This window comes from Esox lucius, chromosome 13 (genome assembly GCF_011004845.1).
Source record: "Esox lucius isolate fEsoLuc1 chromosome 13, fEsoLuc1.pri, whole genome shotgun sequence".
In the NCBI taxonomy this organism is placed as follows: domain Eukaryota; kingdom Metazoa; phylum Chordata; class Actinopteri; order Esociformes; family Esocidae; genus Esox; species Esox lucius.
This window is the reverse complement of record NC_047581.1, coordinates 2153565-2169563: the sequence shown is the minus strand read 5'-3', so window position 1 is coordinate 2169563 and position 15999 is coordinate 2153565. Positions and strand designations below refer to the sequence as shown.

At 39.6% G+C, this 15999-nt stretch overlaps 1 protein-coding gene across 8 annotated transcripts in view; it reads right to left on the bottom strand.

Moving 5' to 3' along the window:
- The window catches only part of msh3 (mutS homolog 3 (E. coli)), a 231921-nt gene that overhangs the window by 57341 nt on the left and 158581 nt on the right, over positions 1–15999 (bottom strand). For all 8 annotated transcript variants that reach the window (XR_004576708.1, XM_034296469.1, XM_034296470.1 and 5 more), the window contains one exon: positions 9856–9970. Coding sequence is in view for 7 of the 8 variants with exons in the window: in XM_034296469.1 (XP_034152360.1) it covers positions 9856–9970 (115 nt within the window). In the remaining variant the exon portion in view is untranslated. The remainder of the gene's footprint in view (positions 1–9855; positions 9971–15999) is intronic.

Below are 15999 nucleotides of genomic sequence, written 5' to 3'. Positions count from 1 at the left end.
TGTATCCACATTGTTCTTAGCTAGCCTGTGTGTGTCTTATGCTTCCGGTTTTTTAAACGTATTTTCTAAACATTGCTTTCAGGTGATGACGTTTCCTGTAGTTTTGTTCCCGGAGGAGGAAGGAGGATGTTGATCTCGTATTTGCTGCAATGTTTACTTGGTTTCACCATATTTACCTGTTCACCAACTTTTATGTTTATTTTTAGGATGGAGCAAGCACAGTACTCCAAGACACCAGAGAGGTACTCCACGCCACCATGTAGAGGATGGCTACATAGGTAAGTGTGGGTTCATTCACTTAACCCAGATGCTTAACTTGTTATTAAAGCATGTTGCTTCCAATTTTATTTGTCAATTTCAGTTTATTTTTAAAGGCAAGAAGGCAGAGGTAGGGGGAAGTTTTAGCTCTGCAGAAGAAGGTAAAAATGAACATTTTGGTGGACACTGCAATTTGAGTTCTGATTGTAAAATATCCAGATATTTAGGACTGAATAATTAACTGTCTGTCTTTACTTACAGAAAATTTGGAGAAGATCAAGTGGCTGGCTGACTGGAGAGAGGGTCAAGCTGAGGGCACAGCTGGCACAACAATCAGGTAAAAACAAGACTATAGTTACGCTAGCATCTTGTCATAATGAAACTGCATTTGTCTGAACATGAGCCCTTTACTGAAATGCAATACTGTACAGCCTTTCTGAAATTACATGTATATGTCAGTTTTGTTTATTTCACTATTAAGTTATTGACATTTCATTGTGCTCATTGTGCTATAGTTGCGCTAGCATGTTGTCTTCATGAAACATTTCATTTGTCTTGAATGTCATGCAATTCTCAAAATCATGTCAGACCATTTAAGTACAATATCTGATTACTGTATTACAGGAGCCATAAGGAAGAATCTTTCTAATCGGGATGCCACTGACGAGGCTTTCCAGAACCAGGTCCCCAGGTACCAGAAAGGGGAAGCTGACCGTACAGGTGGGAGATGTCGCGGCGGTACAAGGGACCTGCCGTGAATATGAATGACATTTCCAGCACAACCAATATTGCTGCTAAGCTGCATTACTGTAGCCTATTTCTTTTTTTAAATATTTTTTTTACTGCTGCTATGTACAGTGTTATATATATATATATATATATATATATATATATATATATATATATGATTGCATTATCCTCTTAATATATTTATAGCTCTGTGAATGTTCTTAATTCTGACTAGTTGTAGTGTTATGCCACCATTCATAAGCTTATATTACTGATGTATCTGATATTCAATAACTATTGATTGCTGCTAGGTCATACTTATGTATATTACTGCCATTCTAGCCCGTGTTTATTTTTATTGTATTATGTTTATTTTGTACTTTCAAATTCAAATACTGTACTTTTACTATCTGTTGCTGGACACGTTTTCTTGCATTATTTGATTTGGTAACATTTTTATTCAAATCCATTTGCACATGTTTATTTTGTACGCTTGCTGTATAATGCATGTTTTTTTTTGTATGCATCTTGCACTATAGTTCATTGTCATTTGTTATATGACCAAAATTATTATAAAGGATTATTATAAATAAAACCTAATATTGGGGCGTGAGGCATCCTGCTGGGTTTATTGCATAAAAGCGGCTAGCCGCCGTCGGGCTGCTGGTGAGCCGCTGATCAGGGTATTGTTAGAAGGCATTGTCATGAAAGCGGCCAACCAGCGTGCTATAAAAAAAAGCAGCTGCCGCCGATGGCCCGCTTGCCGAACGCTTTGCATAAACACTCGACGGCGGCAGCGACAAAACGCTAGTGGGCCACCGGCGTGTTGCTTGCTGGGTAAAAGTGTATTGGAACCATCAGTCAAAATAGCTTGTTTCCAATGTGTCACTACAAAGCAAGGCAGGGTGCTATTGTTGGTTATTAAAATTTATAAATATTAAGTATAAGTTAATTTGTTTACAGGCATGGGTTGCTCAGTTCACATAGCGATGTTACGTAGGGTTGGGGAAGATACTATTCAGGTCTCACATGTAACAGATGCTAATATTTTGCGCACGCAAGACGTTACCCACGGCAGGACGTTAGCTGACCAGGCTAGTAAAAAGAGCAACAACTTGCTTAACGTTACCCCTGAATCAGCCCATCGCTTGTTACAACTTAAAAAGGACCGGTTCGTGGCTAATCAATTCATGTCTATTTAGCCAGAAGGTTTAGCTAGCTATCTCTATGACAGTTAACGTAAATATGGCTAACGTTAGCATCGTAAACTAATGTTAATATCTTACCTTGAAATGGCGACCGGGATCTCTTCTTATTTTTCACAGTGAAGTACAGGATCTTTGGGGAAACGATGGAAGGTTTGACTTGTATAGGATTTCTTTCTCTTTGAAGACGTACATTTGGGAACACAACAATGCGGTGGCATTGTAGGTAACGTTATGACAGAAGTCTACAGATGGGCGGCCCAACGTTACTTCCGTACCCCACAGCGTCGTTTTGGTTTAAAGGAAGTTACGTAGGTGAATAAGGCGAATTGGATAGTGATGACCACAGCAGTTGTTAAATTAGATTTGGTTCAGGTAATCACCTAATCAGTACCTCATTAAGTAAAATGAGGTGTGCCTGTGTTGGAATGTAACAGACACTGGAATGGAATGGTTGCCATACATGTAGAGAAAAATTAGGAGTGGTCTCGTCATTTTTTCCAGAGCTGTATATATACACACATACACATGGGGGCGTTTTTGGCCAAACTGGCATCCTAGACGAGATCTCTTAATGTTGCCCCAGGGAAAATACCACTTTTTAATTAGACTATTACAAACACAAAATAAATACTTTGTGTGATTTTGGAAGAAAAAGGAAAGAAAAACTGATCTGAAATAAATCTGCAGCCAGTAGTAACGTTAGCTAGCTAGCTACTGTAGGCTTAAACAATGTCAATCAGACAATCAACTAAATATCTAGCCTTGCTATAAGCAATGACATTGTGTTGGAAAAACAACCTAATGTCTATGGCGTCACATCAGTCTCAACACTCATATGCACACATGAGTCGAGAGAGCAGAAACACATGCTGCACATGCAGAGGAGCAAACTCGCGGGCACACCGATGCCACTTTGAGAAGAAAAGCATGTGACGTTGAGAGAGCAGAAAGACAAGCTGCGTGAGCGAGACGGACCAGGTGCGCAAGAGTATAAACATTGTGAGAGCACAGATATCGTGACTTCTCAAAATTCACCTGTGCCTTCTCGAAACCCCCTGCTCTCCAGTGATGGGTCGTTCGCGAACGAATGTCTCTTTTTGGTGAACGTTGGGAGCCGATTCGCGAACGGAAAAAGAGCCTATATACAGCGTACATAAAAAACATGCAAAAGACGCTAGGATGCCAACACGAGTGACAATACTAAAATATCTCATATTTGGATGTTTTTTACAAAAAAATAACTAGGAAAAGGCAGTATGCAGTACTTGCAAAGCAACACTTTCAATTTGGTCTGGCACCACCAACAATCTCCACAGGCACGTAAAAACAAAACATCTATCAGTCCTGCAGGGTTGGGTAGGTTACTTTTTGAATATAATCCGTTACAGTTACAAGTTACCTGTCCACATTTGTAATCAGTAACGTAACCTTTTGATTATGCAAACTCAGTAACGTAATCTGATTACTTTGATTTACTTTTAGATTACTTTCATATTAAGAGGCATTTGAATATAGGATAGGAATAGCTAATAACCAATTGAAGAGCTTTTGGCAATAAATGGCACACAAATGCACGTTTGCAATTGTGAACATCAGCATAGAAATAAGATTTACCCCCGCAAACGTAATCTGTGATTATTATGGCCACCAGTGATGGATTTTCAAAACGCAAATTAATGAAATAAACTGTTATTGTAAACCAAAGCTTAAAGTCAAAGTCAACAGCAGCCAATGATAAACAATGAATGCAATTGTTTGAGATGCAAAGCAGCCAGAATCACATGGCCTACCTGTATGGATGGATATGAGTTGTCTACATCAAATGCAATCATCCTTTGGCAGAGTGCTTCCCAACACAACTTTTCTCCTCAAATACCGTAATATTGCCGGCTAATATTATCGTAGATATACTGAACTGTATGATCGCACACAAAAACTGAGGCACGCAATTGTTATTTTGATTCAAATAACTATTTTTTTACAACATTAAAAACAAAATCAAGCATGCAATGTGTCGTAAGTATTCTGCGCACCTAAACTTTCTCAATTGAAGCAATCGAAATGAAATCATACATTATTTTCAAAAGTATCTGTAATCCGATTACAATATTGTAGTTGGTAATGTTACGGATTAGTTACTGATTTTTTATACATGTAACGGATTACTTGTAATCCGTTACTCCCCAACTCTGCAGTCCTGTTGCACAGCTGAAAGTTGCTGTTATTGTGTTACCTGACGATAGCAAATGCCTCTACCACAGCTGAGTCAGGGACTGCTACAACCTCTGCAACTACACCCAGTGCTGCAAGTGCATACAGTTACCAGACCAAAAAAATTGACTGCCACCCTGACCTCCAAGGGCCAGTACATGCCAAAGGCAATTACCTCATCAAAGTAGATGATAGATGAAGAAATGGTTAAAATAGTTGCCAGAGAATTCCATCCACATCATTGTTGAGGACAAGGGATTCAGAAACTACTGTCATGTTCTAAATCCAGCTTATGTTCTTCCAAGCAGGACAACCTTATCTAACACAATTGTTCCTCATCTGTTGAACCTTAGTTTGGCCAACGAATAAAACAAATGCCATCCTGAACTGGTAATAATAATATTACTCAGTATTTTTTTTCCTTTAACCATTTTACATTAAAAGTTAATGTGTGTTACAATGTTTTGTTATTGTGTTCTATTGTGATCTGTTCTACTGTTCTTTCACTATTTTCAAGATTTTTTTTGTGAGTCTACCAATCAAGGTACCATGTACTATTTCGTGAGTGCAAACACATGTCAAGTGAAAGCAGGGGTGACACGAGAAGGCGCTGCTGAATTTTGAAGTAGCGGAGAAATTCAACGCAACGATATCTGTGCTCTCACAATGTTTATACTGTTGGGCGACTGGTCCTTTGCTTACGCGGCTTGCGTTTCTGTTCTCTCAACGTCACTTTCTGCTCTCTCGACTGAATTTTTTCTTCTCAAAGTGCCACCGGCTTGCGCGCGGGTTTGATCCTCAGCACGCCCAGCTTGTGTTTCTGCTCTCTTGACTCTATGGTATGGTAGCCTGGTAGCTACCTACAGTGCACTCACAATGTTCCGTATACTCATGGTATTCCGTAAAGTTAACCTTGTGCATGTCAATAAAACATTAACTAACCAAGTTAAACATGATTTAAATACCTAAATTAAGTAGATTTCCACTCTTTCCAACTAAATAATTTTAGCAGTTTCACTCACTACAAGATTTAAATAACGGAGGTACAGCAGTTTCTTTGAAAAAATGGCAGAGGGGAAGGAAAGGCTACGGTACGTAAGAAGAATGTCGGAAGGGTGTAGCGTGGGAAAACCAATTTTTGCCGGACCGCGGAGACGGCTAAGAAGAGGCAATGTCTCTTACTGAGTGAGTGACTAAGTGACTGACTACTCCTTGTTAAATAGAGTAGTGGTTAGAGAAGCGGACTTCTGAACTATAGGTCCCATGTTCGTATCTCTTCGCAGGCAATGTGTAGTATACATTATGATTTATTCGGTATAGACGAAAACTTTGCTGGCTAAAACCATTAGTATCTACATTATGATAAGCCTGAAATAAAACAGTTTACTGTTATAATGCGACTGTTTCTGGTGGATTTTCGAAGTACGCATCTGTGCATGCATTTTGGGTCAGGATAGTCAAACACATTTGCTGGCTTAACAACGTTGTTACGATATCTTTAGCCTTAAATGAAACAGTATATGGTTATATTGCGACGGTTGGCAATTGCTCAATTCATATGACTATTCCAGTAAGTTAGTAGATCCCGGTAAAGCTTATTACTGGCTAATACACTGTTAAAACGGCCTGTGGCAACGGCAATACATAGCCGTACTCGGGAGGCACAGATTTTGCTATTAGGCGCCCTGATCACAAAATTATTTGTGTAAGACGAGAATAAATAAGGTTTCTTGTAAGTTTTATGGTTAACACTAGTCACTTGACACGTGTCTCCTGGGAGGAGTTCGGTGAGGCCATGGAGAAGGACTATTGGCTGGCCTCGAAGAGATTCTGGCAAACCGTCCGGCGCCTCAGGAGATGTAAACAGTGCCCTACCAATGCTGTTTACAGTAGAGGTGGGCAGCTGTTGACCTCAACTGGGGATGTCGTCGGGCGGTGGAAGGAGTACTTCGAGGATCTCCTCAATCCTGCCGTCACGTCTTCCATTGAGGAAGAAAGAGGATGAGGGCTCAGAGGTGGACTCGTCCATCACCCGGGCTGAAGTCACAGAGGTAGTCAAGAAACTCCTCGGTGGCAAGGCACCGGGGGTGGATGAGATCCGCCCTGAGTACCTCAAGTCTCAGGATTTTGTGGGGCTGTCTTGGTTGAGCAACATCGGGTGGCGGTCTGGGACAGTGCCTCTGGGATGGCAGACCGGGGTGGTGGTCCCTCTTTTTAAGAAGTGGGACCGGAGGGTGTGTTCCAACTATAGGGGGATCACACTTCTCAGCCTCCCCGGGAAAGTCTGTGCCAGGGTTCTGGAGAGGAGAATACGGCCGATAGTAGAACCTCAGATTCAGGAGGAACAGTGTGGTTTTCGTCTGGGCCGTGGAACACTAGACCATCTCTATACCCTCTACGGGGTGTTGGAGGGTTAATGGGAGTTTGCCCAACCAATCCACATGTGTTTTGTGGATTTGGAGAAGGCATTTGATTGTGTCCCTCGCGGCATCTTGTGGAGGGTGCTTCGGGAATATGGGGTCCTGGGTCCTTTGCTAAGGGCTGTCAGGTCCCTGTACGACCGAAGCAGGAGCTTGGTCCGCATTGCCAGCAGTAAGTCAGACTTGTTCCCAGTGCATGTTGGACTCCGGCAGGGCTGCCCTTTGTCGCCGGTTTTTGTCATTAGCACACGAATCGGCCCTATTAGCATACACATTCTCCTCTGCAGTATCACCATCCAGCCAGAGCATCAATTCATCTACTGGGTTGTCAACAGACTATATACAGCAAAATAGAATTTATTACAGAATTTGTTTGTTGATGAATTTGAAAAAATACAAGAATGTTTTTGTATTGAAGGTCTAATCATATGAAGAAAAATTAGTAAAACCAGAACACGTAGAACGATTATTTCTAAGAACACAGGCTATAGTATGCCCGTTCATTGATTATGCCCTACAAATGTACAAAATGAAAATTAAACACTTAAATTATTCCAAAATAAATCCATTAGAAATTGTTTGTTGAATTGGCAGTTGGTGACTGGTAAACAATATCCTTGGTATTTAATTTGTAAATAATAATTTTGCATAATACATTTGTAGATTTACATTTGATGAAAATGCCAACACTAATCTGAATCTGCTCTTGGAAAAACAGTAACGTGTTATAAGTAGCCTATAAGGTTTCGATTATGTTTCAATAATAGCCCAATGAAGTTTTTGAATGGTCATGGATATCTTCAGAGCTTGACATCGGCACCCGCCCACCTGCCAAATGCACGTAGAATTTGGCTGTGGCATGTAATGCCGTCACTCTAACTAGCCACTTTGGCGGGTGGCATTCTATACTATATCTATACACAGGATTTTCCCTGAATTCAAAGCTCAAAGGCAACAGCCTTCCCAAAATCTTGCACCGCCTCTGTGTGTTGGCATGGTAAAACATGATTTTGCGCTCATAAATAAAATACCATTGAAACACTGCAGTTAAAATGACGGTAGGAGAAAACTTTTTCCATACTGAGTGTTGCCAGGTGGGGTGGGTTTCCTACAAATTGGGGTATTTTTCATGGGCTTGGGCGGTTAGTTATTTTTTTCTGGAGTCTGGAGCAGAATACAGTTTATGGTCAATGAAATCTGGCAACCTTGCATGCAGGACCACATGGGGCCAGACATCGCGGAGATGAGTAATGTCAGAAAAACAGGTGGATCCTAGTTTTCTTTTACACCCAAGCATGTCAAAATATTCCTCACAGACGATGCCAAGTACACATTAGGAATTGTTCCGTAAAGACTTTGCTGTCTAAAACCTCTATTAACTACATTATCATAAGCCTGAAATAAAACAGTTTCTGGTTATATTGTGACTGTTTCTGGTGGATTTTCGAAGTACGCCTCCGTGCATGCATTTTGCGTGAGGATAGACAAAAAATGTCTGGCTACAACATACAGTAGTTACGTTATGGTAACTGAAACTGTATATGGTTATATTGCGACTGTTTCTGGCATGGAAAAGTTAATATATAGTCTTGAAATTGCTCAATTCTTATGATTATCCCTAGGAAGTTAATAGATGCGATGATGGACGTAAACTTAAGAAACATTAGTCAGTTTAACACAATTCTCAATGTAGTCTAGTGACTGCTGAAACGTGTAATGCCGTGGTGTAGTGGTTAAAGAGAGCACCTCTCATTTAGAGGTCCTGAGTACGAAATTGAGAGCAACAACATTTATTAATTATTTCTGGTAGATTCCACGATTCTCTCATCTTTTCACTTGATGAAAAAGTTAGTTATCGTCACCTTTATTCATTTATTGTATCAATGTCATTTGAATTAAAGAAAGAAAGTATGTTATTTTCACATTAAATAAAATTACGTTCTTATGCCAAGAAATTAAATAGCTTTGCCGGACTCGCTAGCAATTGCTCAATTCTTATGACTATTCCAGTCAGTTAGTAGATACCGGTAAAGCTTATTACTGGCTAATATGCTGTTAAAACATCAGTGGCAAATGGTATACATAGATGCTATTTGTGGTGGAGGTGATCTTCGTAAGAAACGTTATTCAGTTTAACTATATTAATGTAATTCACGAATGGCCAATTAACTGTTAAAATGGCCAGTGGCAAAAGGGGATTTGTTCAGGATAGACACAAGAGGCTATACTGACACCCAGCAAATATGCAGCTCTGGGGTGTAATGGTTAACGACTCAGCCTTTCACGTGGGTGACCCGGGTTCCATCTTGAGAGGGCTAGAATTTCTATTGCAGGCCAGCTGAACTAGGATTTCCTGGTTTCTTGTTTTTATAATAATTCAAGCTACATACAGATTGATTGCCACATATATATTATTAAGGGGGGATGGGGGGTGCCAAATTGGCGTTCCCCCCCTGCAGTTAATAGGCAACCGCTTACTTTGCCTATGTCTAGAAACGCCCCTATACACACACATATAGAGATGCACACAAATTATTTCTTGTGTGTGCTGTATGACAACATACCATGACGAGGTACAAGTAGTGTAAGTAGTAAGCACAGCGAGGCATCCACTGTTCTATGTTGCAGAAATTAGACAAGCTACATCTATACTGCGTTGCAATTTGGTGGTGAATCGTTGATGTCATGGGACTGTTTTGCTTCCACCGGTTCTGGCATGCATGATAAGGTTAACCAAGAATCTGGGTGCCAAGCGGCTGCAGCTTGGCCTCAAGTAGATATTCCAGCATGAAAATAACACCAAGCATACATAAAAAAATAAGCCATACCAGATTTTGCACGGAGAATCCAATTAACTGAAACCAGTGCTTTGAACCAAAGACGACGACAAGAGAGATTTAGATACATTGCTGATCTGTACAGGATAGACTAGATGAGTGCCATGAGAACTTGGCTGGGATTCCGATTGGCGTTATGGATTAACCTACACTAGCCTGTGTGTGTTTGTGTTTTTGAGTAAATGCACATACCTGTAGTTCTGTGTCATTGGGGACATACTGTGTGTGTTCTCCCATCAACAGATCTATGACAGGATGTCGACCATCCTTAATCACAATCTGACGATCTCCCTCTTGCACCAATGGCCTAAGACAGAACACACACCCAGATACAGTTAGGTCCAGAAATATTTGGACACTGACACAATTTTCATAATTTGGGCTCCACCACAATGGATTTACAGAGATGCAATTGAAATGCGGACTTTCAGCTTTAATTCAAGGGGTTGAACAAAAATATTGTAAGAAACATTTAGGAATTGCAACAATTTTCATACACAGTTCCCTTATTTCGGGGGCTCAAATCTAATTGGACAAATGAACACAATCATGAATAAAGTTTACATTTTTAATACTCTGTCGAAAACACTTTGCGGGGAATGACTGCTCAAAGTCTGGAACACATGGACATTACCAAACGCTGGGTTTCCTCCTTTATGATGCTTTGCCAGGCCTTTACTGCAGCTGTTCGTTGGTCTTTCTGCCTCAGATTTTGTCTTTAGCAAGTGAAATGCATGCTCGATCAGGTTGAGATCAGGTGAATGACTTGGCCAATGCCGAATATTCCACTTCTTTGACTTCAAAAACTCCTGGGTTGCTTTCACAGTATGTTTTGGGTCATTGTCAATCTGCAAATTGAAGCACGGTCAACTTTGCTGAATTTGGCTGAATCCGAACCGACAATACAGTTGTGCTCAAAAGTTTGCATACCCTTGGAGAATTGGTAATATATGTACCATTTGTAAAGAAAATATGAGTGAGCAGGCAAAACACATCTTATTTCTCATGGGATTCACATTCAACTGTAGGTTATAACAGAATGGCACAATCATAAACAGGGCTCCAAAATGCGACTAAAATGGTTGCATTTGCGACCAAATATATTTATTTGCGAGTGAAATTTCTGTCAAGGTCGCCATTCAAATTTACTCCCTTTGATTTTAAAATTTGCATCCTACGTGCACGTTTTATAACCAGTAGCCTATCGCTTCATTTATTTTGTTAATGTCATTCATTTGTACATAGTCGGTCTGTCCCCTTCCGCTGAAAAACGTTAACTTCCTTGAAGGCGGGTAACGTTACTCTGTTGAAGTTTAAAACTATTGGATTTGCCCAGCGTCACTCTGGATCTGCCATAACCAATCGCAAGCGAATGTCACCTTTCCGCGCCAGAAATTTTTTTTAAAGCGAAAAATATCTGACTTCTTCAAGACAGGCCCGGCTGCAGGATGAAATGAACGATTGTTAAGGGGGCTTAACTTTATACCATCAATGATCAATACACACTGATAATTTGCTCAATAAAAATATATGCCAGTGTCATTTATTACGCATATTAATCCTTTCACGCTTAATTTTTATATTCTGACTCCCCAGAGTATTTTTTTTTTCAAGGCGACTGGTATTTCAGAACGTTACCCCTGGCGACGTTCTCATGGCGACGGGTCATATTTGTCACGTGACACACCGGCCCTTTATTTTCTTTTTCCATTTTTATTCAAAATATTCACAAACTTGCTTACCATGTCATCAACTATCTGATATTCCGATTGTCAAATAAGTGTAAGTGAGTGTGTTTGGCCGTTTAAAAATCTTTATAAATAATCTTGATCGCCGCAACGTTGTCCTGTCAGTCAGATTAACAGCACGTAATTCATCAGTTTTTCCCGAAATACATGCAAGAAAGATGCCGGTGAACTGTGAGAAGAAGAGTCAACTTAATAGTTACTTCCGCTATGTTTGTCTGATATGAATAACACACGTCGGCAAAATTATATTTGAATAGATTGTTATTGCTGCTTCCACAGACATCAGTGTGTATTTTACAACCTCCAAATGTATTGTTTTACTTATGCTTATGTGTATCAAAATGTCTGAAACCTAAAATAAACAGTATGAGGTTGAAAACACTGCATAGTTGTGATAGCCTAATATGACAGCGCTGAACACGTCTGACTGCCTCAGCGCCAACCAACGCGCTAACCCAGATAGCAAAAAATATCCGCAAGGCTTCTTTTTGCCGCCGGCCCTAAGCTGTCGGCTATTGGTGCGTCCTGCTGGCGAGGATGAAACGTTTGCCGCCGAATACGTCACTCCCATTTCTTGCGAGATGCCACCGGCAATCACCCGGCGGTCTGACTGCTTCATTTTCTCTGGTGGTTGCCTCGGTCTAATGGACCACGGTCATCCGGCGGCAAGCCGCTTTTAAATACAAGGCTACTCTCAAAATCGACCAGCCATGTTGGTTTGGACACACATTCGCATCAGTTCGTCGCTCAATCGCGAGTTACTACAGCCTGCAGTTTGCTAGCTAGCAAAGTCATCGACTACCATCGTTTAAATAAGTACATGTTCCTTTTTGTGTAACGCAATATTATGTTTACATTGTTTTTAGTTTATATTTTTAAAATGTGTAGTCATCTTTGTTCTTGCCTAACTAGCTAAAGTAGCCTTGTTTACGCAATGTTGCTAGTACATGTAGAATTTTAACGAGCTATAGTAGGTAGCAAAAGCTTTTTATCTAGAAAGACTAAGTTTAACTTTTTGTGTTTTCTTACAAAAATAATGATGTATATATGTTGTTTAAATTATTTTGTTTGCCTGAACAATTATGCTGCTAGTCCAGTAGCTAGAGTGGCTATTAAGTGTTAGCTAGCACATGCTGTTTTGCCTTTGTTACACACTGTGGCTAGCAAGTTTTGTGCTGTGTTGCTACTGTACTGGATTTAAAGCGATTGTGATTTCTAATTCTCTGAACTTCTGTACTTTTTATGTTTGAGGAAAATTCTGTGTTCAGTTGAATCACAACACTCAATGAATACATTTTATTTTTAACAATTTCACTGTTCCACATTTGGCTGATAATGTTTCCCGCCACAGCATAGCTACTGTATATTCCTAACGTTAACAATCCGGTTTTGTTCACGTTTTCTTGCAGATACCTTGACCAGAGCATAACCGGTTATCTTCACCCAAGAGACCTACTATTGGTCAATCGTTTTGGCTTTAAGGGTAAATGCATTGTTAGTCACAATGTCTAGTTACTGGGCCAAAAGGAAAATAATATTGAAAGGAGTTGAGAGGGACAAACAGGACATTCACTTGAATCACTACATGCTACAGAAGTTGCATCGATTCCAGAAAACCAGGAAAATGTTGAGCCATTTGTAGACTTCAGAGCTGGTATGTTAAATGTATTGCTGTGATGCTTAATTTGTGATCCTGTAACTAAATTCTACACTTTGTTAGATTTTCAAATTTCTGTTCCCTCTTTCTCAGAACCAGGTTTCTCCCCAGTAATCCTGACTCCGCTTCACAGAGCCAAGAGTTTGAGTACATGTAAGTGATGTTATTTGTGACGTTTTTTGTCTTGGAAACTTTTGCTTTTATTTAAGATTAGGAATCCTTTTATCCATAACCTTTTTTTAATTAGTGCACTTGACTTTCTGGATAAAAAGTGTCGCGGTGTGTTGTATATTCCATTAGCTTTGCACAGTTCAATTATTGTTGCATTACTGAATATGCAATCTCTGCAGTGAAATTAAAGCTGTTATGTTTGTTCCCCCAGCTCGTCAAGTACTAAGCTTTACACCCCCAGCAGCAAATTTACCCCGGCAGCATATGGGTGAAAACGCTGGAGGTATGTAATACGTTGTGCTAAACTAAGTTTTACATTTAAGTCAAATTCATTAAATGTATGCAATTACTTCAAACATATTTTTACGTCAATGATTATCAATAGGAGAAAGTCATAGCTTTGTTATTGGCCCTGGGACGCCCCTGGCATCTCGTGTACAGCACAAGTTCTCAGCTATGAAGGTATATTCTAGGCCTATGTCTTATTGTCCAGTGTTTTAACAGTATTGAAAATATTGCCTTTAGTAGTTTTTTTTTTTTAATGTAAATATTCCAGAGACTCCAGAATGAAAACCAAGCACTGAGGGAGGAGAACCAAGCCCTGAGGGAATGCATTGCACAAGCAGGTGAGAACGTGCACTCTTTCTTAAATTTTACTTTTGTGTGTGTAATGTAGGTTCAGAATTACCATATGCCTTTCATTTTGTAGCTTCGGATGACAGCCACTCACTTCAAGAGCAGGTGAAGCAAGTAGGGACATTGTTGAAGACGTTTGCTCTAACTGGGCAATCAGGTACAACTTGCAAACAACACCTGTGGTTGTTAGTTAAATTCCCACTGGGGCCACCTGTACATGTAGTAGACCTAGATATAAATGTCAATGTTTAGTATTTGAGGGACCAGGACTGACTACTTTATTCTTTTATTCTGGGAACCCCTGTAGGTGCGTTACCTGAAAGGAGCATCTGACCGTGAAGGCAGAAAAAGGCGCCGCACAGCTGAGAGGGACCCACAGCCGACCCCTTAAACCTAAGCTGACTACTAACACCCCAGCATTACTGACAACTGGAACACTTTCTTTATCCTGCAGTCAGTAACATCAAGAAGCCAGAAGTGCCAGACTACACTCACCAAATCCACCCTGTTCACTGGTCAGCAATGCCTTTATAATGGTCTATTCTACTCTAGAGTTTTACTCTAAATTATTACCACTTTTCCTATTGTTAGAAATGGCTTGAAAATGTGATGTTCTACCTCGATTTATTTGGTACCAAATATCCTCATTACATATGTTTACTGGCAAATAATTTTCATCCCAGAGCTGACCTCTTTATATTATTAACAATTTTTGTGTTCGTGTTATAATTTGCTTGTAGGGCTGTTTTTTTTTTAACCAAAATGTAATTGGAAACCTGCATGTTCTGTAGTGTGTATTTATATGTATATTTTTTTCTGCCTGTTTTTATCCATAACCTTTGTTTGAATGATTTGACAGATTGACAGTTACTTCATTTGAAATATGGAATTAAAACACCAAATGGAAATTTGTCTGGTTTCTCGATAAACTGCATGCTATAAATATTATATATATATAAAAGCGGCATATTGTTGAAAATAGCGTTTGCCGCGGAAGATCCGCCTTCTGTATAACGGCGGTGGAACGGCGGTTGGCCCACGGGCCGTTATGCGACGAATCTGGCAGTTATGCGACGTCACTGAAATTCTAAATACCATAATGATTTTCTTTTTTTTTATATTTGACTGTACATAGTTCTTAAGTCGTAAGTGACATTCAGTTCCCAAATAAGCTTCAGTTCCCAAATAAGCTTCAGTTTCCAGAACATTCACAAGATGATGTTGAAACTGTAAGAAGAGGAGAGAGACATGCACAAATTGCACACAACAGGGTGACTAAAAGTAATGAACTAATGAACACATTGTTGTGTGGCTCTTAAAAAAAATATTTGGCGCCTGTTTTTCCCCCCTATAGGAGCCAATGGCTCCTTAATTGATTTTTTTGTTTGGAGCCCTGATAAAACAAAACATGGCAACAAAGAAAACAAGCTGCTTTAACAGCATATTTGCCATTCGTGAATGATTGATATAATAACGACTGTATCAATATAGGTGACAATAACGGAATTTTACGTCAAATGAAAAGACGAAAGAATCGCATTGCCAGCGAAGTTTTTCACTATGCTGAAAAAACACTAAGACATAATTTGAAAATCCACCAGAAATAATCACAACATAACAGTAAACTAGTGATGGCCGTTCTTCTAGCAGCAGGATATTATGCTAGCAGTGCTAACTCAGATTTTAATTTACAAAATAAAAGCCATCATTGAATTATATAAGGCGATATAGTAAATAGAGTCTGTCAATCTAGTCTGTCATTTTATGTTTAATGTCCATCCAATGTTGTCTGTTCTTTTTTTTACATACTCGACTGTTAACTATATGGCCTTATAAATGTCAATGATGGCTTTTATTGTGATAATGAAAGCTGACAGCATAATATCCTGCTGCTAAAATAATGCTAATGAATACCTAGTTTGGACATTACTGCAGAAAACAGTTTGATTTTATGCTTCCAGTAGCTACAGAAGGTTGTAGCCAGCAACGTTTTTGTCTATTCTGAACAAATCCTCTTTTGCCACTGGCCATTATAACAGCTAATTAGACATTCGTGAATTACATTTGAGTACCTAACAATATAGGTGACTTTTTTATCAAGTGTAGGCGGCAAAGTATTTGTCT